The sequence below is a fragment of the Rattus norvegicus genome, chromosome 2, assembly GCF_021556685.1.
Source record: "Rattus norvegicus strain SHRSP/BbbUtx chromosome 2, alternate assembly SHRSP_T2T, whole genome shotgun sequence".
In the NCBI taxonomy this organism is placed as follows: Eukaryota; Metazoa; Chordata; class Mammalia; order Rodentia; family Muridae; genus Rattus; species Rattus norvegicus.
Genome location: NC_141535.1, coordinates 223278160 through 223306068, shown reverse-complemented (window position 1 = coordinate 223306068; position 27909 = coordinate 223278160). Strand labels below are relative to the sequence as shown.

Genomic DNA, 27909 nt, shown 5'->3' with positions numbered 1-27909 from the left:
TGCAAAAGAATATCGATTCTATTCAGTTCATCGTTTCAGTTCCTAGAGTGACTTTGTCTCCCTCATGCTGGCCCTTTATTGGGGGAGTCTTTATTATGTCTTCTCTGATACATTTATGAATTTTCTTTTTAACACTCAGATAATTTTCCTACCAACACTCATGGGAGTCAGTCCTTTCCTACTTTGGAGGATACAACTCACGTCTCTAAATTGTTATGGACCTAATTAAGTAAAGAAGCATACCATTTGGAGGGATGCTTCAATTGTCACAGCTGGCACACTATGACTCCTCTTCAGAGTATTAAAGCACAAACCAGGAGACAACAGAAGAGCACAGGAAAGATGAGGTCAATCCTTCTGTGTCGGACTCCTCCCTCACCCAGAAAGGAAAAAACAGTTACGCCATTCTCCTTGTTTATCAGCCAAGAAAGAAAAGAAATCTGGGACAAGCCTGGAACCCATGGGCCTTAACACTTCTTTAGATATCTGCTTTTCATCTTGTCAAATATGAAAACATCTGACATCTCCTGATCTGGGAGCACAAACAGCTGGCTGCCATGAGTAACGGAGGCACCTTCAGGAAGAAGCATAAGCATCAACCTGCACCTCAGAGTCCATCATTTGAAGACCAAGAGGTGCTCCAAACAGGTCTGCAAACACTCCCAGCACTCATGGGGCTGTTCTGAGGATTCATAAACTTTGTCTGCTGATGTTCAGAAAAAAAAGAGAAATTATTTATTCTATTACAAAAATACCAAACAGGATCTGAACTTGGTTTCCACCCTTCTCATGTTGGTCTTCAATTCCTGAGGAAGACAATGACTCAAGGAAGACAGCTACTGGGGAAAGCTATTCAGAGACCATCTCGGAAGACAGGAGACAAGTATGAATTAAATCGCACTGTAGGAAAACTGTGGATTATGAGGTTCTGTATAATGGCATTTGAAGAATCTATTTCCAAAGTGTATAATATTGAAATCCTGGGCTCAGCGTAGTGTACTATGGGAAAGTGTGAGGATGGCTATGGAGAGAGTCAAGATGGCTTCTGAGTAGTTGGTTGGGAATTTATGTGTAATGCAGCTTCAGAGAACAATAAATCTGTCCTTAAAATTATCCTGGTTATTTGGTACAGATGTCCTGACACTTAATTTCTACCAGAAATACTTTGAAATACAAGTTTTAATAGTATTGGGCGCTTCATGGTTGCTTTAGATTTCACGTTGTATCTTAATTGCAACCGTCCTGTTTACTGCTGACAGCATGACTTGACTCTTCAGGAGTTGCATGATAACGTTTTTGTTCTAGTCACCCTAACTTTTCCACTGCATTCCTGTAACCACATGCATGGTTTCCCCCTAAACTTTTAAAAAACACATATAACCCTTGAGAAACAAATGGTGTGTCTGCCAATTGGGCCAATCTTTTGTTTTTCACTAATGACAGTCACTAAGTTAATCATCTGAACTCAGTGACTAGAGCAGCTTCTACTCGGAGGCCCAGCAGTTAAACTTGGGTGAACCCTGTCTAGAGAATCAAGAGCTTGGCCAGAACCAAGCAAATCAACGAATGATTTCCAGGAATTGAACACGATAGTCTACTCGGGCCCGTTTACTACACTACTTCTGGCAGTATAAATACATACACTCTTCACTCCTCTGGGCTGTGGCCATGCCAAGACCCCCTTCCTTTCCCTAGACCCTTTGCTAACTGTTTAAAGAATGAAACCCCCAACTTTGCAACTGCTAATAAGTGAACAAGTAAACTGGTGTAACCAAATACGACAAATGCCATCGAGGTTCTGCCTAAAGTCTTTGTAGTTCATGGATGGAATAAGACCTACATACGAGTGCTGTAGCGGGTGAACATGGGAAATTACGGGTTTCTTTCCTGGGAGTCGTGCACAGCTTTCCTGTGACATTTGCCATGGTGCCCAGTCTTGTGTCATTCCCCTTACCCATTACACTGCCTGGGCAGTTAACACGTTGTCATTTTTGACATATATTTGCCCCTTCTCCATTATGAGCTGTTTGCAGCTAGGCTTCCTGCCTTGCAAGTACTCAGTGCTGTGCATGACAGTCCTCAGTGAACACATGTGCTTTTGTTGATGAATTAGAACACCTTGTCCTCTTGATGTTGCATGGTGTGTGGGCATTTCAGTTGGTGGTTTTGAACCTCGCCTTGTTTTCATCAGCCTATATGAAAACATGGAAATGCAGGTACACAGATCTCACTCTTGAGATGCTATTTCAATAGTCATGGAGGAACCTGCATTTTCAACAAATTGCCCAGCTGATTCTGGTGGGTAGAGTCCAGGGGTTACATTGTGCAAACTTTCTCAAGTTCAAGGTTTTTAGGGATTTTAGGCTTACCTCCAACAAATTAGTGTCTAAAAATTTCTGTCTATGACTGAGTGTAGACTAACTGACTGAATCCCTCTAAAATAGCGGTTCTTGAGTGGTGATTTGCAACCCCCTCGGGCTGACATATCAGATATCTTGCATATCAGATTTACATTAAGATTCATAACAGTAGCAAAATTACAGTTATGAAGTAGCACTGGAATAATTTTATGGTTAGGGGGTCACCACAACATAAGGAACTGTATTAAAGGGTCATAACATTGGGAGGGTAGAGAACCACTGATCTAAAAGAAACGACAAAATAGAACTCCTAGCAGAAAAAAAATCCCCTTTACTGACTGTTGCTTATGGTTAACACCTTATAGTTCAAGTATCTTTTGAACCACTTTCGCCCAAGGCCTTACCTATGAAGATAATGCCTTCATGTAGGATGGTGCTGGTATAATTACATCTTTGTATTACCTGAATCAATTGGACTGAGTCAGATGCTTCCTGTCCGAAGAAAGGCATATCAGCTCTATGGACCAGCAGAGCAAGATGGAGACCCTCTTGTCCAAAGTGATGCTCCAAGGCCTTCTTTACTTCCTGTTTTACACATCTCGTGCTCAGCTTGCTGTGTGGATACCCTGGAGTGTCCAATACCTGTATCTGCAAACTAATCTCGTGTCCTCCTCGACGCATGAAGCCATGGATATGACAACTGCGACCCAGGCTGCAATCTTTGGTTACAGAACCTGGAGCAAACCTGCTGTAGAAGTCAGCACTCCCCAAAAGAACGTTCCCAGCAGAACTTTTCCCACTCTGAGTCTTGCCAAGGACAGCCAAATTGATGATCATCTTGTTGGCGTCCATCATAGCTGTGAATAAACAGAGGCACCACAAGGACAGTTAGGTTGGGATATTTGGTGTACAGTTGTCCCTCAGTGTCTATGGGGGATGACTTACTGACCCAGAATTTACCAAAACCTACTCATACTCAACCTACTTATATAAAATGTTGTAGTATTTAAACAACTTATACAGAGCACCCTTTATAATACTCTAAACCAGAGGTTCTCAACCTTCCTAATGAGGTAACCCACTATGGTGACTCTCAATCATAAAATTATTTTGTTGCCATTTCATAACTATCATTTTGCTACTTTCATAAAATTTAATGTAAGTAACTGTTATACAGGATGTCTGATATGTGACCCTTGTGAAAGGGTCTTAGAACTCCAGAGGGGTCGAGACCTACAGGATGAGAACCACTGCTCTAAATGCTATTTAGATTATATTAATTAGTATAAACTAACTGTAAAGTGTAAGCACCATCATTCTCTATATTTTGAGAGTCAAAGGAAGTCTGTATGCAACCAAAGACATAATTTGTCTTTGACTATTCTCAGCCTATGATTGGGTAAATCTACTAAAGCAGCATCCATCGATGGAGAGCACTTCCTGTGTTGCCTGAAATGAGCTTCCTCCTCCTTCTCAGTAGCATAAGTAGGGCTGTGTGCTCCAGTATGGATGTCTCAAGACAGGGCAGGGATTGGGACAGTAGTAACTGATGGTGGGGAATGTAAAGGGAAAATAAGTAGAAGCGAGGAATGTCTGAGAAGGACTCACTGCGGGAAAAGGAGGGGAAAGCCAAATCCCATGAAGACAAGCTCACTTAGCAGGGACATCTTGGTGCCCAGGTATGGTGGAGGAGACAATTCAGGACTGAGATTACTGCGATCCGGAATCCATGGAGAGGATTTGAAATCCTCTCACTGTTGAAGAACAGTAGAAGAAACAGCCAGTTCAGCTCTCTTCTTTCTCTCTTTATTTGAATTTTAAATTTATCTCTTTTTACATCTCTGTGTATTTTGTCTGCGTGAATGTGTATGTACTACACGCATGCTTGGTGCCTACAAAGGCCAGAGATGGCCGTTGGAGCCTTTGGAACTGGAGTTAAGGATGGTGGTGAGCTCCCGAGTGTAAGTGCAGGGAGTCACATGCTGGTCCTCTGGAAGAATAGCCAGTTCTCTTAGCCACTGCATCATCTCTCCAGCATTCCCTAATCTTTTGAGACAAGAGTCTTGTTCTTGCTCAGGCTGACCTTGAACTCACTATGTAGCTTGAACTAATTTCAAATAATTCATCTGAATTCACCTGCCTCGAATGCAGTGACCGCAGATCCGAGGCACCATGTCCAGTCCATTTAGCTTCGCTTTAATTAGTTTAATTTTAAATACGAGGCTTAGAATTAAAAGAGATTTTTAACATAGTTAAAGTTGACACTTTGTGTTTTTGATCTCAGCCATTCTGACTGTTGTAAGGTGGAATCTCAGAGTCGTTTTGATTTGCATTTCCCTGATGGCTAAGGATGCTGGACATTTCTCTAAGTGCTTCTCAGACATTTGAGATTCCTCTGTTGAGCATTCTGTTTAGATTTATACCTCATTTTAAGATTGTTTGTTGAGGTCTAGTTTCTTGAGTTCTTTATATTCTGGATATCAGCCCGCTGTGAGAAGTGGAGTTAGTCGGTAAAGAACATCCCCCAATCTGTGGGCTGTTGTTTGTCTTATTGACAGCATCTTTTGCTGTACAAAAGCTTTCTAGTTTCATGAGGTAGCATTTATTAATTGTTGATCCTGGCGCCTGCACTAGTGATGTTCAGTTCAGGAAGTTGTCTCCTGTGCCGCTGGGTTTAAGAATATTCCCTACTTTCTCTTCAGTGTATTTGGTGTCAGGTTGAGGTCTTTGCTCCACTTGGACTTGAGTTTTGTGCAGAGAGATAGGTACGGATCTATTTACATTCTTCTATACACCAACATCCACTTAGACCAATGCCATTGGCTGAAGATGCTGTCCACCATTGTATAGTTCTGGTTTCTTTGTCAAAAAATTAGGTGACAATAGGTGTGTAGATTTATATCTAGGTCTTCAATCTGATTTCATGGATCAGCATGCCTGTTTTTATGCCAATATTATGTGGTTTATATTACTGCAGCTATGAAGTACAACTTAAGGTCAGGGATGGTGATACCTCTGTATGTTCTCCATATGAATAGGATTGTTTTAGCTATCCTGGGTATTCTGGTTTTTTTTTTCTTTTTCCATATGTAATTGAGTATTGGTCTTTCAAGGTCTGTAAAGAATTGTGTTAGAATTTTGGAGGGGAGTGTGTTGAATTTATAGATTGGTTTTGGTGGGTTGGCCATTTTTACTATGTTAGTCCAACTGATCCATAAGCGTGGACCCAACAAACAATCTGGTATAGCTATTCTAATATCTAAAAAATATACGTTCAAACTAAAATTAATCAAAAGTGATAGAGAAAGACACTTCATACACATCAGAGGGAAAATCCACCAAAGTGATATTTCAATTCTTAACATTCATGCCCCAAAGGCAAAGGAACTCATATTTGTAAAAGAAACACCACTAAAGTTTAAACCACACACTGAATTTCACATATTAATAGTGACAGACTTTTATACCCCACTCTCACCAATTGATAGGTCATCCAGATAAAAACTAAACAGAGAAATAATGGAGCTAACAGATGTTATGAATTAAACTGACCTAACAGATATCTACAGAACACTTTATTCCAAAACAAAAGAATATACCTTCTTCTTAGCACCTCATAGAACATTCTCAAAAGACCATACACCCAGTCACAAAGCAAGTCTCAACACACACAAGAAAATTGAAATAACTTCATGTATCCTATCAGACTACCATGAATTAAAGCTGGATACTAACAAGAACAGAAACAACAGAAAGCCTATAGATACATATAAACTGAACAACACACTACGGAATAACTATGAGATCAAGGCATAAAGAAAGAAAGAAATTAATGACATTCTAGATCTCAATGAAAACGAATGCATAACATACCCAAACTTAGCAGACACAACAAAAGCACAGATAAGAGAAAAGTTCAAAGCACTATGTGCATTCACAAAGAAATGGAGCAATCTCATGTTAGCACCTTAGACCACACCTGAAAGCTCTAGAACAGATAGAAGCAAACAGATAGAAGAGATGACAGGAAATGAACAAACTGAGGGCTAGCGTCAATAGAATGGAAACAAAGAAAACAATACAAAGAATCAATGAAACAGAGTTGGTTCTTTGCAAGCATTAACAAGATAGACAAACATTTATCCAAAATTATTAAAGGACATAGAGAGAATATCCAAATTAACAAAATCAGAAACGAAATGGGGGAGGGCAATAACAACAGAAACCAAGGCAATTGAAAGAACCTTTATGTCATACTTCCAAAACCCTGTGTTCCACAAAATTGGAAAATCTAAAGAAAATGGACAATTGTCTGAATCAATATCACAAAGCAGTCATTAAAAGTCTCTCAAACCCATAAAATCCTAGGGCCAGATGGTTTTACCAGACTTTCAAAGAAGAGCTAATACCAATACTCCTTAAACTATTCCACAAAACAGAAACAGAAGGAACATAGCCAAACTCATTGTATGAGGCCAGAGTCACCCTGATACCTAACCCTCACAAAGATTCAACAAAGAGAACTTCAGACCAATTCCCCCTATGAACATTGATACAAAAATTCTCTGTAAAATACTTGCAAATCAAATCCAAGAACACATCAAAATAAACATCCACCATGATCAAGTAGGCCTCATCCCAGAAATGCAACAATGGTTTAACCTATGAAAATCTGTCAGTGTAATCCATCATGTAAGAGAAAAATCACATGGTCATCACATTAGATGCTAAAACGTGTCTGATAAAAATCCAACACCATTCATTTTAAAAGTATTAGAGACATCAGGGATACAGGGCACATAGCTAAACATAATCATACAAGCAATACACAGCAAGCCCATAGCCAACATCAAACTAAATGGAGAGAAACTTAAAACAATTCCACTAAAATCAGGGACAAGGCAAGGCTGCCCACTCTCTCCCTATCTATTCAAAATAGTACTTGAAGTTCTAGCCAGAGCAGAAAGACAACCAAAGGAGATCAAGGAGATATGAATTGGAAAGGAAGAAGTCAAAGTATCACCATTTGCAGATTCTATGACACTATACATAAGCGACCCCAAAAATTCTGCCAGAGAAGTTCTGCAGCTGATAAACATCTTCAGCGAAGTGGCTGAACACAAGATTAACTTAAAATCAATAGCCCCCCCGTCCACAAATGACAAAGAGGCTGAGAAAGAAATTAGAGAAACAACTCCCTTCTCAATAGCCACGAATAATATACACTATCTTGGGGTAACTAACCAAGCAAGAGAAAGACCTGCCATATAAAAACTTCAAGACTTTGAAGGAGGAGATTGAAGAAAATATCAGAAGACGGAAAGCCCTCCTGTGCCCACTTGCCATTTTTATCGATTTATAAGCAAAGCTACTGGTAACCTATCACACAACCTCGGTAATACTTTAAGAGGTGTTAGCTATTTTTTTGCTTGTTCTCTAAGGTTTTTCACCCAGGATCTCCAGGTCTTATCTTCAAGAAACCACAGTCGAACAACACATAGGTAGCCACTCCTTCCTTCGGCTCCTTCGATTGTGTCACAGCATCAAGTTGCTGTTCATTTCTGTTTAGTCCCAATCACATATATAATATATTTTAAATCCACTTACCCCTTTTGATCCTGGACACGTATTCTTACAGACTTCCTTGAAACTGGTAAAGTTTATCCTTTGAGATGAACTTTGGTCTCCTGACTGTGTGGCACTAGCAGGGGACTGATACCTCATCGTTTCGTTTAGTTAATCTGTCACCAGACATCCTCTTTATAAGTGATTAGCTATCTTCTAATCAGAGCCTACGGATGTTATCTGACAGGACCATCCTTTTAATCAATACTTCCTGAAACCTGTATTTCCAGAATTAAAGTCTGAGTATGTTTCTAATAAGTAACAAGGTACCCAGAGCAAAAGCATGAAACATTCTTAGTGACAGTTAAAACTTTTCCATTTTAACAAATAAACCGTATGTCACTTCATGAAAAATGCTGGTGAATATATACATGTTTATAATTGTTTACAGACTATGTAAAAGTTAAATTCACAAATTCGAGTTTTTCTAAGAAAATTCTCTAGGTTATTTCCACATATTTGAAATGTATCAACTTAGCCTGTTAAAATATTCTGTGTGCTCAAAGACATGCAATTTCATAAGCAACTACTGATGACATAATTAAGGTACACAGTGAACTGTAAGGTGCCATTAAATAGTTTTTCTTTAAAATCAGTTTTGTTTTTGATATTAAAAAATCTCAGATTTTTCTTCCTCCTCTTGTCATTATATAGTCCACACTTCCCCAGACTCATTCACATCACGTGGGAGATACTGAAGAGGCTTCGTAGTTACACTCTAGCCCTTTTTTACAGCCCTCAGAAGTCTATCAAATAGTACTTTGTGAAGGCATTCTGGAGACAGCTGGGCCTTCCTCTTCCTGTGTGGACCTGACAAGGCAGATGCTAGTGGAATCCATCCTTCGTGAACAACTGGTTCTCTTGAACGAAGTAGAAAAGAACCTCCCCCAGGTGGCAGTAGCAGCGTGTTCCCTCAGAAGGGGATCTTCAGTCAGAATTCAAGTTGCTGCCTCAAAGTCTAAACTGACATCCAATCGTCTACAGCAACCTGCATCCGTTGTAGGGTGGACTTTATTTTATTTTTTAAAGAGAGGGAGCTAGCAGGCCTTTATTTCCGTGTTCCTTTTTGAAATGCAGCAAGCACACACAGACCCTAATTTTTAAACCTCTCACTTTTGGGATGAGAGTTTAGGTCATTGCTGAATACAGAAGGAAGGAGTATTAAAGGAAATTTGATGTTTATAAAAGGAAGTGGACTGTGCACAGTTATGAATGTCACCGGATCTGCAGATGTTTAGACACATTGTCTAATGTTATATTAGATTTGAGACTATAGATTCATAGGAGGAAAATGACAAATATTAAATAAATTAGCTAACAATATTATTGTTTTCCTTGCTGTTTGCTTTGAATCGGGTGAAAAGAACAACTTGAAAAAGTACCTTTTCACCGACTTTACTAACTATGCTGTCATATTGGTGGGTAAAGGCTTAAGGTGCAAGTGTAAGGACCGAGTTTGGATCCTCACGGGAAGTCAGTGCTCCTATAGTGAAGAGAGATGTGGGGACAGGAGAATCCCTGGAAGCTCATGGCCAGCTAGTCTGACATACGGAGTGGCTGTCCTCTTCCACATGCAGACTGGGTCATTCTCTGTCTCTGTCTCTGTCTCTCTGTCTCTCTGTCTCTCTGTCTCTCTCTGTCTCTCTGTCTCTGTCTCTGTCTCTCTGTCTCTCTGTCTCTCTCTGTCTGTCTCTATCTCTCTCACACACACAGATATACATGCATATACTCCTTCACACACACACACACACACACACACACACACAGATATACATGCATATACTCCTTCACACACACACACTTTGAGATCAGATCTGCTTAGTGTATAAGGAATGTTCCTCCTCCCATGACTCCCACCTCTGTTTCAAGTACTTGATGCCCTAATGTTCAGCTGAGTTGCCACTATCCCAGGGAAGTCTCCCTACAGATCTTCTAATGGCACCTCCTATGGTAGTAATTTTACCTCAGTGTAGGATTTCTTGGTAGCCACTCAGTTTAGAGTCTAAGCTCGTGGAGTCAGTGTCAGAATATCAGGAAATGGAAGTGCCTAAAAATCCAGAGACCCAGTATCAGAGTGAGGAGAAGAAAACAGACAAAGGTTCTTTGTTTTTACCTTTGTCACTGTCGCCACAGCTGAACCCTTTTCTGCTTCTATAAACCAAGGTGTGATAAAACATAAACTCTTCAATAATTAACATGCACGCCCAATAGTCTCACCATTTCAGTAGAGCACACTCATTGAATTTCTAGAAAAGTGTCTATAAACACACCTGGGAACACGGTTTAATGAATGGGCGTGCAAGCACACGCACATGTTTTTCAGGACTAAAAATGCATTATCCTTAATTAGATGGTTTCAGGATGCATGCTAGAAGGCTGCTCCAAGTTTAAGAAAATTAAAGTTGATCCTGAAAATATTAGATAAAATCACGGAAAGCAATGCCAGCCTGCTGGTGGCTGAAGTGGGAAAGCTAAGCAAACATTAATGCTGGGAGGAGAAGGGCCTGTGGCCTGGAATAGGGATTGCAGCATGACAGCCTGGGAGAATCTCCTAAACCAGAAGATGGAAAGAATTCGGGGACAACTTCAGAGGAGAAAATGCTAATGTTCGACATTAATATGATGACATTCCATTTTTATTTTAGGTTTGTTTTTTATTTCATTTTACTTGGTAGAGACTAAAGAAAAGTAATGATGATGATGGTGGTGGTGGTGGTGGTGATGATGGTGGTGATGATGATGATGGTGGTGGTGGTGATGATGATGGTGGTGGTGGTGATGATAATGATGATGATGATCTGTGTATTATCTTAGGATAAGGACCACACAAGTTGGAGATGGCAGTAGGCCATCTTCCACAAATGGAAGGTCTCTGGTGCCTCCCAGGGACTTGTAGAAGCCATTCAGAGGATATTAGACTTCCCATAATCCACAAAATCTTATATTTTGAGATGACAGCACTTTAGCGGCTGAGTATTAGATTTCAAACTTATATACATAGGCATTGTATATAGCAACAGTTCTCAACCTGTGGATCGCTACGCCTAACGGAGTGTGGAATATGTTCCTTTCTCAAGGGTCACCTGAGACCATCAGAAAACACAGATATTTACATATAATTTGTAATAGTAACAAAATTACAGTTATAAAGTGGTAACAAAAGTAATTTTCTGGCTTGGGGTCACCTTAACATGAGACATTGTATTAAGAGTGCGCAGTGTGAGGAAGGTTGAGAACCACTGGTATATAGTCACTATTTACACACATGCACATATGCATATATCTCTCTGTGTTCATGTGTATGTGCGCATATGAACAAAGCCTACAAATTGTCTATACATTCAATAAAATTCCACATCATTATCAAATGAATTTTTATAAGCAATTTTTGCCAGACAGCAATTTGGTTAATGAATGTGCTTACATTTTAGTGAATCTTCATTTTCATTGGTTCATTGCTCTGATTATATTTCTTCTTACATTTTTTGAAACATTTTTCTCTTTTTGTTTTGCTTTTTTCCCATTTTTTTCTTTTATTGGATTTGGATTTCTTAAATTTACATTTCAAATATTTTTCCCTTTCTCAGTTGCCCCTCCAGAAACCTGCTGTCCCATCTCCCCTCACCCTGTTTCTATAAGGGTTCTTCTCCACTCACCCACTCTCTCCCACCTCTCTGCCCTGACATTCCCCTACACTGGGGCACCAAACCTTGACAGGACCAAGGGCCTCTCCTCCCACTGATGCCCAACAAGGCCATCCTCTGCTACATATGTCACTGAAGCCATAGATCCATCCTGGGTATTCTGGGGGTGGTGGTTTTAGTGCCTTTTCTTTTATAATAATAAGACCCATAAAGTAGCCAGGTTGTCTACGATGGCCTATGCTTTAATCTTGGCCAGTACTGCACAAATTTGAACTTTCAGCTGACCAGAAGGTTGAGGCTGATTGTGATTTGAATGACATGGCTCAAGTTGGTTTTAGAATAAGGAATCAGGTTTCACTTTTATCGAGACACTGGTCAGACATTCAAATATACTAGACAAATAATCTTAACTTGAATATTGTTGGAGCAATGAAGAATGTTCAGGTTTGGACAGGACTATGGGAATGAAGCCTTCAGTCCAAAGCAGGTTAGTTTTGTAACTTGTAGCTTCCAACATTCACATCCCCATGCAGAACAGTTAGGATATTTGGATTTTGTTCTGCTGTAATTTGCTTAGTTTTATTCTGAACAGAATTTTGTAGATCTTTTCAAACTATAGATATAGTGCATATTTTTCAAAGCACTATAAATGCAGAAATAAAAATTAATAAACTGCAGGGATGTAGAATTACTTTTGGGTATCAATTGCTGGGGACCATGAGCTATTGGCTCCTTTGGGGACATTTCTTGTTTCTAACTGTGCACTCCTTCCATTTACTCGTTTTCTTTAAGAAACTCTTTTGCAATGAGAAGCATTCATGAAGAAAAAAGCCTTAATCTTTGAACTGTGTGGAGGCAAAAGCAGTTTTTGTCAATCACTTAACTCACCCTGCTTTTTAATATACTACTGATTCAATTTTATAATATTTAAAATGTATAAACTTTATTAATAAATCAAATTGATTTATAGCATTATGTATTTAAACTTTACTATTTTATTTCTGTGGCGTGCATGTGTGTACACATGTATGTGCACACATCTATAAGAAGGCTACAAGTTGATGTTGCTCTCTACATTTTCTTTGAAAGGAAGTCTCTGTCATGGAACATGGGGCTCAGTGTTTCAGTGAGAATGTCTGGCTCGCAATGTTATGGCTGGGTTGCAGGCTTACACTACCACAGCTTGCTTTTATGCATATGTTGGGGAACTAATGAGGTTTTCATGCTTACACAGCAAGCGCTTTCCCCAGGAAGCCATCTTTCCATTCTCTGCAGCTCTAGTCATCTTACATTTGTCCTGTTTTATGCTCAGGAATACGCTGCCCTCTTAAAAGAAATTAGGGGAAATTCTCTCTTGCGTGGAGCTTTGTGATAATTTATAATCTATACCACATATCCTCAGAAGACTTATAAAACTCCCAAGAAGATAGCTGAACTGAACAGCGTTCTAGAACTGATTCTTGGACTACTTAAAAATTCTACCACAGTAATTTGACCCTGCTTGCACACATTTTGGTGATTTGTGGTATACACTTATTTTACCCACATTTTAATATCTTTTAATGTTCAATGACCCTTGTTTCTAGAACTAGTTCTCCACTTCTGTTCAGAAGTGGCTAGGGTGTTGAGGTTATGTTAGTGTGATGAGGGACTTTATTTATTCAACAAGAAATGCTTTCTTTGTGTTTAAACACAATTAACTTTTGTACCTTTAAAGTCTGAAATGGATCTTTAGGAAAATACATGTATAGTAAATTTACAACCTGGTTCCTTTAGTGTATTAGTATACTTGTGTGTGTGTGTGTGTGTGTGTGTGTGTGTGTGTGTGTGTGCATGCAATTTATCTGTACATATAAAAAGAGCTTTTCTTTTTGTTCTTCTTTCCTTAGAACTATTTCGAGGGAATGGGTAAAGCAGAAAATCAGGAACTATAGAGTTTTGTAAAGAGACTTTGTCCAAAGATATTGTAACGTTGACAATAATAATCTGCTCGGTTTCTGTTTGGTACCCATCTTGTTGATATCAGTGTTTGTAATCATACAGGTTCCAACACACAACAATAACAGCAACAATATTAATAATAGTAATACCAAAAAATTCTTTATGGGACAATTACCACTAAGCAGGCATGGGATAAGTGTTTTATAAGCATTTTTTAACTTCAAATAACAAGTGTGTGTTGTAGGCACAAGTGTCATTCCATATGAAGAATCTCTAGAAAAGACTCCTTCCCAAGTCACAGTGTAACAATAGAAAGGGATCCAGGACATACCCCCAAACTATTATAAATGACTCTAGTGTTAAAATCCACCCCCTACTGATTTGGTACTAAAGCTCTGTAATCACGGTCTACACAGTTCATCACGCCCTGCTTGTCAGCCAAGGCTCCCCAGAAATTGGTAAGTGTGATTTACAACTCAGAGCCAGAGAGTGGGTGGGAAGTTTTAAAAATGGTTTTCAGGCACTTGCCCCACAAGCTAAGCACAAAGAGACAAACGCTAAGGTTGATGCGCTGTGTGGTCTGTGAGAGATGAGGTCAGTATGCAACAACGAAGTGGTAAAGTTTGAAAAGAGACATATGATATTTACATAACTCCTAAAAGGTGAAACGGAATATGTCTGGATCAGAGCCACTCTCTGTGCCAAGCATGATTATATGAAATTGAAGTCAATGCTTTACAGTAATGCTATAAAATTGCTGGGCTCGGAAAGAAACTGTGGCCCATCGTATTTGGGGAAACGCATCTGAAACATATTGTTGTTGCAGATGCAGGGGAAGAGTTGAATTTCACCTTCTAGCCAGAGGGGGAAGGTATACAGGATATTAGAAAACGGAATAAAGACTGTGTTCATACAGTTTGATAGGAAGCTTAACTTGGACAACCGAACAGTGAGAAACAGATTACATATGTCAGAGAGTAACAGCTTCACGACCCATGGTGGTCCTTTGTATAATGCTAATTCTATCTTCAGTCCTGGGTCATACTACTTCTTTTTAAGGACTAAGATATTCTTTAGAGCTATTTCTGAATTCTGTGGTGTACATAGAATTTACTTTATAATCACAGAATAAAAACTGTTTAGAGTGTTAAATAAATACATAGATGGATTTACATCCTGGCACCATAATTAAGTACCATGACCAGTATTCACAGCACACAATGTGAAAGAATACATCTGTGTTTTGCTTGTATGCCTTAAGAACAATTAAGTAAATCTCACTGCTATCTAAAGTGAATATTATCTTGAAGTAATTTTATTTGAAAAGTAAAACAAGATACAAATGTTTGTTACAGCTTATGTAAAAACTGTAGATTTTAAAAAAGCTCTGGAGAGTCTTCATTCCTGCTGTATAGATGAACAATTAATTAATAAATATAAGTCATAATGTTGAGTGGTTGCTGTGTTTTGGGTGTGCGATTTACATTCTGGAAATCAGAGCGCGAGGCAGCATAAATTATACAAGGTTTATTTGTAAATCTGTATTCTCAATCTTGTTTGTATTTCATAAGATAAAAATTATTTTTTTAAAAAAAGAATTATTTATTTACTGATTGATTGATTGTACATGAGTACAGTGTAGCTGTCTTCAGACACACCAGAAGAGGGCATCAGATCCCATTACAGATGGTTGAGAGCCACCCTGTGGTTACTGGGATTTGAACTCAGGACCTCCGGAAGAGCAGTCGGTGCTCTTAACCACTGAGCCATCTCTCCAGCCCCCAAGATAAAAATTCTTATCGAAACTAAAAGGAAACACACTCGGGTTTCAGTTCATTGTTATTAATCAGTGGGTGAAGGCTTCGCTGCCTTGTTTCTTCTCCTTTTGACCTTGTAGGAGCAGAATCGCTCACTCAAAGAAAAGAGGGTACTTCTATCGGAGGCATAATAAGAACGTAAGTAGAAAATCGGTTAAAGAAATTAAGGGCACTTCCAAGCCCCTTTACTTCTGTAGTAAGGAGAAGCAATGATTAACTTCACAGGGCTGCTGTAGGTCAGGGCAGTGACCTGAAAATGTGTTTTACAAAGTCTCTCTGAGGTAGATGCAAGGGCTGAATTTGGCTTTGTTTCCATCAAGGCGCATGATGCCAGCTTCGAAGTGGCATGAGCAATCTGAGTGAAGAGACCTCCTCAGAGGAATGAGGCTTTCCTTGAGTGAGTTTTCATGCTTGTGGGATGGGATTAGTTATGGTGAGATGGTAAAGCAAAGCTGGCCTTCTGGCTTCTCCTCTGCAGATGCCAGCCTGTGCCCCACAACCACCCCCCTTTCCTACTAAACAGGATGAAGGCAAAGCTCTTATTATCCTGACTGTGGACTGAAAACTCAGGGGCTAAAACCAAGTTTTATATTACAGTTTACATCAGCCAGAACTGGGTATCCTGTTATAGGAAAAGAACAGCAGCAGCAGCAGCAGCAGGAGGAAGAGGAAGGGGAACAGGAGGAGGAGGAAAAGGAAGAAGAGAAGGAAGAGGAGGGGGAGGAGGGGGAGGGGGAGGAGGAGGAGGAGGAGGAGGAGGAGGAGGAGGGAAGAGTGCAAGTTTAATACATCGCTGTTGAATTCATCTTTACAAAATGACACTTTAAATCCAATTCTTTTCTAGTCTTAAGGTCATCCCAACATATTTATTTTTATGTCCTTATAAATGAGACCATCACAAAAACTGTAGTGGAGAGGAATAGAGAGAGGAAAAACTGGCAAGATTTTATAAATTGAATTTATACGTAATTTACATCTTGTAAGATAACTTTCTTGAATGAAATATACTTGAAAAGACTATCTTAATTTATTTAAAATTTACAGATATTGGGTTTAAATTTTCCCCATATTACTGACTGCCTTATGAAATGGATACACTTAATTTTCTCTCTCCAAAGCAGATTCAGTAAAACTTTATGGGGCTAGTCTAGTAACACATATACAAGAACTGAGCTACTGATGTCAAACCAGTGACATAATGCATAGAGAGCATACATAAGACTTCACTTGCAGAAGTCTTCATGGGCTGTGTGTTTCTTTACAGCAGAGCTCTGACTCCTTAGTCCTAAGTCTGATCTCTCTTGGCCACTTCCTGTGGTTTCCCAAACTCTGCACTGACCAAAGACAACTTCCTGTTCTTGCCCACTGGCTTTAACAACTCAAAAAAAAAATAGCAGCATATAAAAGATATGTGCATCTGTGATTAAAACTGAAAGTACAAGAATAAACCATAATCTTGTTCCAGGGTTCACAGCAATTCTATGGGAGAAAGTGTCTTAAAACACCACCATCACCACCACCAACAACATCCAAGTAAATCCTGGGGTGTCTTGGCATATGCCTTTAATCTCAGCACTAGGGAGTCAGACAGAAGACATGGGTGAATTTGTAGCCAGCGTGGTCAACATAGTGAGTTCCAGGCAAGGCAGGAATACATAGTAAGACTTTGTCTCAAAAACAAAAAACAAAACCCAACCAACCAACCAAACAAACAAACAAAGAAACAGACAAAACCCAACAAAAAACCAACCAATCAACAAACCAACCAATCAACATACCAACCAATCAAAAACCAACCAGGGTGTAATTGAAAAACATTGGATGGTAGACCTAAATGGAAAATAAAACTGTGTAACTACTTGAAGAAAATATGGGAATGCATCTTTCTAACTTCTGCCTGTCCAGTGGTGTTTGGGATGGAATTACAAGGACATGAGGGATGAGGAAAATAATAGATCAGACATCATAAAAGTTAAAAATATTTTGCTTCAAAAGACGTCATCAAGAAAGGGAGAGGGTAACTCACAGAGTGTGAGAAAACTTTGTAGCTCATAAATACAGGAAGAATGATTATGACTCAATGACAACAATTTTATTAGACCAAAGGATGTGACCAGATACTTGCCAGAAATGAGACATAAATGGTGGATAAGGACAGGAATCAATGGTCAACATCATTGCACTCCGTATATGCAAATCAAACCCAAAACAAGATACCAATCTCCCCAAGATGGCAATAAAAAAGAAACTGATAAGAGCAAGTGTTATTAGTGGTATAGAGATATTGCTCATGTTGCTGAAGCCAGTTTGATAGCAACCTTATGATTTCACAGACTGCTAAGTTCAAGGTTACTGTATAATCTAGTAATATATATACATTAAGACATATATAAGACATATATAATATATGTTATATATTATATATGTCTTACCACACAGATGAGTCTTGGAAGCAGCATCCTGAAGATGCCAGGAAGCTTCACACATTTGACTGCTTCACTTATATGAAATATCTAGAGTAAGCTAATCCACCAAGAGAAAGGTTAGACATTTCCTGAGGCAGGGATAGGAAGGGACTAGTCAATGGGTATCCACTTTCTGGTAGAATAATGGAAATATCCTAAAGTCAGATCGAGGTGATGTTGGCATGACCACGAATGCTCTCAAGTCTATGGAAATGTACACTTAAAATGTCTGATTTTAAATTGTGGATGAGCTCTTTTATCGATAAATCTGTTATTAATAAAGGGGATGAGCTTTTAGGGAAATCATTTATTTGCTTCAGTACTCCACTGAAGTTGAATATTCTATCTTTCTCATCTGTCTCCCAGGCTTTTGTCAATATTATAATGATAATTTGTATGTGCAGCCACTGTGCTTGGTAATACTTTTAGAATTTCCTTTTGCAGTTACATATGGCAGTTATTTATACACAGGCCTTTTCTGTCTGATTTTAACATATTCAAAAGTAGGGTTGGGAGACAGAAGGGACAGAAGACACTAAAGAGACTCTCTTCCATCTGGACACAACAGCACGGACACATTATGAACTCAGGAACACTGTGGTAGCCTACCAGGGCCTGCACAGGTGTAAGTCAGACAGGACCCAGCCCTGAGACGGAGAAGTGTACCCAAACTCCCATCACCAGCCAAGAAGCTAAGTCCAATTGGCATCTGCTTGCAGAGGAAGAATTGGTTTTCTCCAATGGAGTCACATTGGGAATGTTAGTCACATTACGAGAAGGCCCATGCCCAGCAGTTGATAGCCAGCACTAAGTGAACTCAATGGTATTTTTGTAGACATTTTGTCTCATATTGTTTTGTTTGTGCATTTTTTAAATCTTACTGGACTTTTGCTTTATATTATAATTTTTGATTTTATGTTCCCATAGGTCTTGTTGTTGTATACTTATGTTTCCTGTGCTTTCTCTTTGTTATTTTATTTTTTGTTTACATTCTGGTTTGTTTGCCAGTCTGAGTGTTTTCCAGAGAGAGCGAGAGAGCGAGAGAGCGAGAGAGAGGAGAGGAGTTAGGTGGGTGGGGTGGGGGAAGATATGGGAGGAGCTGAGGGAGAAAAAACTGTGAGCATACTATATTTTATGAAAAAAATATTTTCAATAAAAAATGGGTTGGTGTGTTATAGTGTATTTTTTACTTCTGTTTTATTTTTCATAATTATGTTCTATATGTGTCAAGGGAATTGAACATATTATCCAAACACATGCATAAAGCAATGGGTTGAGTTAACCCCCTGAAGGGATCAAATGTTTTCTATATTAATGAAAACATTATAATTATTTTCCATGATTCCGTCCCCCTTTCATCAAATTATTAGTTAATACTTTCCCTTTTGTCTGTGGATGTACTTAGTATTTATTATTGTCCTACATTAAATAACTTTCAATGCTCTTGTCACTATCGAACATTTATTGATATGGCTTTGGGGAATACTATAAGACATAGTATGCATATGGGAAAGTATAATAATTTTTAAAGAACATTAACTACCAAAGGGAGACCTATGTCTGTGAGAAATTTGGCCTCATTCAACCTCTCGGGCTTTAGTCTAATTTATACATCCTTGGACCTTGACTTTTTTATTTATAAAATAGAAATAAAAATATACTGTGTATGAATTATGATAGAGCAGTTGAATTTGGTTAATTTGACACAATGACTTTATATAGTCCATAACTGTTATACAATATTCTATTATATATATACTATAGACCCATACATATCTATGTATGATAATATTTTTTAAGATACATGAGTGTAGATACAAACATGCATATACAGATACATTAACTATTCTGGTCATTTTGCAGTTCATTTATAGAGCAGGAAATATATCATTGCAGTTTTAGATGGTACAGCAATGTTTTATATATCCTTTCTTTATACCAATTGCTTATGAGCTGTGTTAACAACATTATTCACAATATTCTCTCTGTTTTGGAATTTACTTGGGGAAACCGAAGACTCTGCTGCTATTACTCTATCGGCTGTGTCTGACAGAGAGCAAAGCAATGAGTGAAGGCAGTGAGAGCTACCTGAACGAGCTCTACATTTTCAACCTGGGAGGTAGCTCTTGGAGCTGTGGAAAATCAGTGCCCTTGGAACCAACTGGTTCTAATTTAGAAATTGTGGGAGTAAGCTGGAGTGGAGAGGCTGGGGAACAGGGGTGTGTATTTATCAGGCGTCTCTTACGTAGCGTGCAGTAAGCTACTTCAGATTTAATCTTTACAATAACCTGTTGCAGCAGATATTATTATCCTGTCTATAAAGTTATAGCATCCTCACATTACTTGCCCCGGTTTATTTAGCCAGTAAGTTTGTGTTTGAACTCCTGGTTTATCCTAACCTTAACTTTTTTTTTTAAACTGGGTTATGTTAGAACAGCAGCAGATGTCACACACACCTGAGGTGAATGCCAAGTCTTAACAAAGGGCTCTCTACAGAAGCAGAGGCAGAGACTGGAGGAACCGAAAGAGGATGCTATGGTGCCATGGAGTTAGCCAGCAAAGTCACTGGAGGTGTCGAAGAGGAAGAAGCTACTTGCTGTGAGAGTAGTCATTACAACTGACAGTGGTTTTCAACAGAAAAAAAAGGTGAAGATAATTCTAATCCAAAATTCTCTTCAGTCGTTTAAAAATCATGAAAGCCTCGAGCAGCCAACATTCAGACAGCATAAGGTGCACGAGTGACCCTAGTTAAGATCAGCAGGGCTTTGTAGTTCACTGCCTCAGATGCAAGATGATAAGCGCTCATTAAATGCCCCCAAGGTTGTGTGGGTTTTGTTCCATAGCATTATTGTAGCAAAAGATAACTAATATACCTCTTTTCTTCCCCAAAGCACATCTGATACACAGAAAGGCTGTAAATGCTTATGGAAATAGAACCTCTGCACGATGAGTTATCTTCTTGAATTGGACATCAGTGGAGTTTTGTGTCGTCATTTTAATTGAACATCAAATTCCTAGATATGAATATTCAGCAAATGGTTTCAGATGTGGAACTACGGTGTACTCTGGGGGAAAAGAAGGTTGAGAGATCAAATTTAGAAGCTGTCTTCGTAAAAGTAAAGCCAAAAACTAATTGTAACAACATTTATTGAGTGTGTTATCTCATGTCTGGCACAATGTGGAAAGCTGGAAAGGGATAGTCAACAAAGCAGATATGGTCTTTCTCCTTGGGCATGACCTACAAAACATCGCTACAAAACAAAAATAAAGAACTCCAAATTGCAATCGATGGCACAGAAGGAATGAGCAAGTGGCTGAGCCACAGGGTCAATGGATGGTGAAGGATATATTCCGGATTTGGTGGCTGGAGAAAACCTTTTCCAGTAAGAAACATGAGCAAGAAGGCAAGTTATCCTGCAATGAAGATACACCCCCATATAAAGGTTCCAGGAAGGGCAAAGCTTGAGTATGAAGCCATGAAGAGTAATTCTCTATGAGAGGGTACATGGCATTTGTAATGATGAAGGTGGGAAGGTAGACAGTGTTCATCCCATTGGGCGAACAAAGATGACTGGACTTAGATTCTAGGCCCAGTTTAGGGTTGTAAGCAAGAATATAATGAGATACAACTTAGCAGTTACATTTGAGGGTTATGTTAGGTAGGGAAATTATGTACAATATTGTGTACAAATAGGGTTGTGAGAATACTAACGTTGGTTTCCATTGAGCTATACTAAACCTCCTATTTCCACCCATTATAGTCACCAATGAGTGAGCAGATCCTTATCATTCTGATGGGGACCTTGGGAAGGCAGGGGGTGGTGTTCAGGTTGTTCTACATTTCTTATGAAGCAGTTGGGTTAGGACCACCAACATTTAGTGGTATATTGATACTCACTGAAAGTGGGCCAGCACTGTCTTTTATTGTCATATTGTCATTCTTGGTCCTCGGCAACTCAACAACACTAGAAAACCATCACTCTGTGACATGGGCTTCACACATAAAGCCAGAGCTCTGAGATGGAGCACATTATCCAGAGGTAAGTGAATAGTAGCCCAAATCGCAAGTCTCAGCGTTACACATGCTCAGGAACCTTTCCTCTTCAGATCACGGAGACGCTCCATCCAATTGCTTCGTTCACTTTCAGACGCATTGTGCTTCCTGCTCTTGAGAAACGGCATCATTCATTCTATTCCAGGATACGCCCACATCTGTCTTTCTGGAAACCATGTTCCATGTGCCCTAATTTGAAGAACTCATTAGGAATAAAAATCGTAAGAACTGATTATAGTCAACATTCTCGCCATTTGTAAAGTCTTAGTTTCTAATCCCACTGAAGAAGAAAACTGTAGTCTCTGTTTCGAATTTGGATAATTGAATAGTGACTTATGTGCAAATTGACAGTGGTTGTCGGAAAGATTTCCATCGGACGGATGATTAAAGCAGTAAGAGTTGATTTTCTTTTAATTTGATCTCTCCTCTACACGCTTTGTCAATCACAGCAGCTTTTTTTGATTTCCTCTGAAATAGGTGGGAAAGCTTTTGTCAAACCCCTTCCATTGTTTTGTAAGTAAAGTCAGTTTTTGTTGTGGCAATAGCTTTAAGGAAAGTCTTTTAGTTTCTGGACTTTGTATAATGTGTCATGATTAAAGTTCAGACGTGTTTATCGTTCCTGATCTTTTGATGATACCTCCACTTACTAGATTTGCTTTTGAGATGGTGTTTTATTATACAGATTGCACTGCTGATCTTGGACTTGTCATCCTCCTGTCTCAGCCTCCCAAGTGGTGGGATGAAAGGCAAATACAACCCTGCCCAGCATATATAGAGAGCTGATGAAGACAATACAAGAAAGTGCTGTTAGCTCGCCCATTGGCTTGCTTGCATTCAAGTCTTGAACCAGTGAGTTCTTCTCCTTCAATTCCATCCTATGACATGTGCCAGAAGTCTTAGATTCTAGCCATGGACTGTCTGCTCACAGGCTGTGTAAGCTGAAGCAAATCACCTGCCTTTTCTGGGCTTTGACTTTCCCCACTAGAGAGCTTAAGAGCCAAGGACTAGATATTTCTAAGGTTATTTCAAGTTCAGAATTTAAGTTGCAAAGTGACCATCCCAGGGCAGGCTCCTGCATTGCTGGAGTTTGGCAGGTGTTAGCTGTACAGAATTGTAGTGTCTGATGAGCATTCATAGACGAGAGCTACAGGACGGAGAGTCCAACTTTCACCAGGATGCATGACCCTACGTCTGACCTAAGACTTTGACAAAGAAATGAAGCCACTTGTCTCTACATTCAGAAATGATGGAGGGGAAAAGGCCTATAACCATTTCTTGGGTTTTACTCCCTCTCTTTCCCATCCTCTTGGCCTCCTATTTCCTGCCCACAAGCCATCAGCATCCCACTGATGTAGGAGAACTGTCAGCTGCTGGGAGTTAGTGGCAAGGCTGGGGTTTTGCAAATGACCTCACCTTGTTTTGAATTTCTGTTTTCCATCTGCTTTTGGCAAACATCGCTGCATTTTTAATAAGTCAATCCACTTTTTAATATAATTGATGAGCATTCCATTCTCTTTCCAGTTCAATACGGAGATTGTTTTGTATTGAGGAACAAGGATGGCTGGCTTCTTTCCCCCATAAGGTCCCAATGGTCCCTATTGCCATTCATAACAACGTTGTAATTTAGTTTCTCCTTTATCCCTACTAGGAGTGTTTTCTATTGCTTCTCTCTCTCCTACTCTCCCTCCTCTCAGGACCTCCCCCTTGGCCCCCTGTCTCGTGTGTGTGTATGTGTGTGTGTGTGTGTGTGTGTGTGTGTGTGTGTGTGTGTGTGTGTGTGTGTTCTTTCCTGTAGGGGTGAAGATGGGAACTGTGGGTAAATCACCAGTTCCCTAGTAGGACCATGGGCCTAGGAGTCAACGCTCCCACCTTGAATCTCTTGCTTGTTCCTTTCTCTAGCCAGGAGAGTGGAATGCTTCGTTTTAGCTAATCTTGAGTTTTTATGTTTATTTGGGGACTTTTGATTTCCCACTCCTGTCTCCCCTCCAGCTTTAAAGTCCAGATTTTCAAGACAGAAGGCACAAAAGGCTATGTGCTGGCACTCATCTGCTGGGTGTCTGAGAAGTGAATCAGAACTTAGCAAGAAGAATCCCAGAAGCTCTAAAAACAGTAGAAGAGAAGGCACCTTGTTGCTACCATTTTACAAGTCCCACCTTCATATCCAGCAGGAATCCTCTCTCCCCTGCATCTGAGTTCTGCCATTCCTTTCTGTGCTTGCTTTTATAAACCCTGCCTATGGGATTTACATCCTCAAAGCCCCACTCCTCACAGGACTTTTAGTTTTTAAAACGATGACTTTGACCAGGAGCTTAGTCTCTCTCCTTCATCTCTGGCTTGTGACCTGGAAGTGCAGGTTTATTCTCTGGTGGTCCTTATGTCGTCCGATACCTCTCACGCCTGGACACTTTCGTTGACCTTTCCCGCCCGCTATGGTGAAACTTACCCTTCAGGGAACCTCTGTTGAAATAGTTTCGTTAAATTTTTCACCTTACTCCAAGCCAGATTAAATGCCTCTTGTGAGTGCTTCCAACTAAGCCAGAACATAGACCTCACGGAGTGCTTAACTATGTTACTCTCCTGTCTTCGCTTTTCCTGTCCAGCTTTCTCTCAATCATGAGCACCTTGAAGTCTAAAGTATAGTACTTGGCAGTATAATACACAAATGGACTCTGGATGAATGCGTGGCAATATTATACCTATAAAGAGGTGCCAAATTCAGTTTCTTTGTTTCTCAAAGTGCATCCAAGACTAAATTTCGTTATATGCTAAAAGTATGTATGGTCTTGACAGTCCCTTAGACAATGTTTTCGGAGTAAGGAAATGTTTCTGTAGACCTGGCTTTGATTGCTCTGTGTCTGAGGTTCATTGTCAGTCTTGTCTTCGTGGAGAAAGGTCAGCGGGCATGCGCTGAGCTGCTTCCTGTTGTTCTCGCGAACTCAAGGCTGATAGAAAGAAACTTGTTTAGAGGTTCAAGGCTCCTCCATTGGGGATCCCATGCTCAGTCTAATGGAGGAGTAAGAGAAAGGACTGAAGGAGCTGAAGGGGTTTGCAGCCCCACAGGAAGAACAAGAGTATCAGCCAACCAGACACTCCCACCTCCTGAGCTCCCAGGGACTAACCAAAGAGTTCACATGGAGGGACCCATGGCTCCAGCAGTATATGTAGCAGAAGATGGCCTTGTCGGGCATCAGTGGGAGGAGAGGCCCTTGGTCTTGTGAAGGCTGAATGTCCCAGAGTAGGGGAATGTCAGGGCGGGGAGGCAGGAGTGGGTGGGTGAGCACCCTCACCAGAGAATTTCAACTCCAGGGATAAAATGATCCTGCTGGATTTCTGAGCTCTCACTGATTTCCTGCTCCAAAGAAAACTGCTCTGCTACTCTGAGAGAGAGTCACTTACTGTGAAGTCACTAGGGTAGAAATAGAGTAGGAAACACACACCAAAACAAACAAAAACAAACAAACAAACAAGCAAACAAAACCAACAACAACAGAACAAGCAACACCCTGCTTTCTCTGTTTTAATCAGTCTTCATAAAAGCTTAATTTCCACATGACTTTATTTTATTTTGATGATTTTTTTCTTACTTAATGTTGTATTTAAAGACAAAACATATGCTGGGGAAACAGAAAACAATTTTCTGTGCCTGTTCCCAAGTTTTGTTTTTCTCTATTGTAAAGCAAGCATACGAGACCATTTGGGAAAACGGAAAGGAGGCGAAGATACAGAGTCTGAGTCTGAGCTGTGTGCTGCACAGGGTATCCTCCAGGTCTTATTTTCTCCTTAATTAAGCTCAGATTGAAAACAAACAGAGCTTTTCACACACAACAACAATAGCACTGCAGGCACATGCAGATAGACAGACACACACTCACAGATAGGATAATTTACATGTTCTTGCCTTTTCTTTTGTTCCCTATCCATGTTTGTCTAAAGGGAATAAAAATAATGATGTTGCAGATTTACATTTTGCATAATATGAAAGTGAATTTTAACCTCTTTTCCAGATTGTATTTATCACACCCTCAAATGAGAACTAGCACAGCACAGGCTTCATTGTAGCGCGAGTGTCATTTTTGTTCAGATTCTAATTAATCAGATGCATCAGGAGAATGTTTGCCAGTTAAATCTTGGACTTGCTCTTCCTTCAAGTTTAAATTGTGGTAATATGCACACACAGCTTAACCCTCTTACTTCTGTTTAATGTGTGCAGTGAGTGATGTGCATGGAATATGCAATACCACCTAACCATGACTCTTACTCATGTTTTATGTATGAAGTTAGTGTTATCATCGTGCAAACATGGTCACCATCCATTTCTTCCTATATATCAATTAAACAATACTAGTCCATTATCCTGACCTGTCCATTCTTTTTTTTTTAATCTCTTTGCTTTTGACTATTTTAAGACGCTGTTGAGTGTCTTTACCTTTCTTTGTTTCTTTCTTTATCTTTCTTTGACAGGCTTACTTCACTCAGTCTAATATTACCGAGGATATGTCAGTTTTCCGATTTTAAGGCAGAGTACTATCTTATTATATATGCACACATTTGTTTCTGTTTGGGGACTTTTTTGTTTTTGTTTTGTTTTGCTTATTCACTCAGCTGCTGGTATATAATTGGGTGTCCCATGTCTTATAGTAATGTTACTATGGTAACAATGGCACGATCATCACAAGATACACAAACATCTTTTCAAAGCCCTGCTTTACTCGCTCATCTTCGCTTAAGGAAGTATTTTACTGTTTGTGGTTTTGTTTTGTTGTTTGTCTGTTTTGAATGAAATACTGTTATAGGAATTTTTGGGGGGTGGGTTAGGGCTGGGCCTCCTTAAGCAATAGCTAAGGGTGCAGTTGTGTGCTAACTGAAGAGGGTTCTCATTATCTCTGAGTGCTGAGGATATTCTGGGGGGGAAGGATGAGTCCTGCTTAACATCATCAGGTTTTGAAATTTAGACTATTTTTCCTTTCAAGAATTCCTTCTACGTCTTTGTTCTAGTCATTCGAGACTCCCATTTGATGGCGTCCCCTATGCCACCAGGCTCTTCATTTTTACTTAGTATTTTTTTCTTTTCATTTCCCACATGGTAATTTTGCTTTTTTTTTCCTGTCTACTCTGTTCTACCCTTAACACCGTCAGTGGCATTTTCTGAGAGGAGACAGCTGATCTCAGGCCTGAGAACTCTAGTTTGTTTTTCTATGGCTATTTTACCCCACCCCTTTGTCCTGAGTGACTCTTTCCTGGAGGTACTTTAGATTTATGACCATATCTAGCCTATTGATGCTTGTTATAGAGGAGTTTCTTCCAAGGTTAAACCTTCTATCTTGGAAGAAAGCTCATTAAGAAACAGGATATTACAAGATATTCTGAGAGAAGGTGAAACATCCTCTCACCGGAAAGTACCTTAACTTTAGAACACAACATCTTAAAGGTTTCAGGAAGTCTCTGGAACCAAACAGATTCACTAGGCTCCTCCCTCCCCAAGCATAAATAAACCGTAAGAACAGCTGAGACACGCTCCCAGACCACCTGAGCTGTCTAGAAGAGGCTCAGACCAGTTAAATTGCCTGTACAAAGTAGAGACCAAATGAGCTACATCAAAGAAGAGATTAGTTGAGTTACCAGTAGCAACAAGAGCATCTGAGTTACTTGAAAGAAACAATTTCCAACCTTTTAAGAACCTGCAAGTTGTGCAGTATGCCCCGGGTTGTCACTCATGTTGGAGTAATGCAGCTGTCTTCGAGTCATTTCTGTTGCAGGAAATAAACCCTCATCCACATTACACTAACTAATACCAATAACACAGTTGACTCACTATGTTGGACTTTAGTGGTATTTCTACTTGCTCTCTTATCGGCTCCCTCTCTGAGGTGAGAAGATATTTGCTCACTTCTTCCTAGAAATAGTGTCACACAACAATGGTAAGAGGTCAAAACTACTTTCAAACAAGGTGAACCTCCAATGACTATGAGATCACTGACCTCCTGAGGACCATTTCCTAAGATG

General features: G+C 39.7%; 1 protein-coding gene across 3 annotated transcripts in view; it reads right to left on the bottom strand.

The window, feature by feature from the left end:
* Gimd1 (GIMAP family P-loop NTPase domain containing 1) overlaps window positions 1-27900 on the bottom strand; it is a 34640-nt gene extending 6740 nt beyond the window's left edge. The window contains exons 1-3 of one of the 3 annotated variants that reach the window (XM_087627888.1): window positions 7968-8049; window positions 3969-4114; window positions 2823-3217 (exon numbers count right to left, since the gene is read on the bottom strand). In XM_087627888.1, the coding sequence (XP_087484014.1) occupies window positions 2823-3215 (393 nt within the window). In that variant the 5' untranslated portion in view covers window positions 3216-3217; window positions 3969-4114; window positions 7968-8049. 3 annotated transcript variants of the gene reach the window in all.
* Between the last annotated feature and the right edge of the window lie 9 nt (window positions 27901-27909).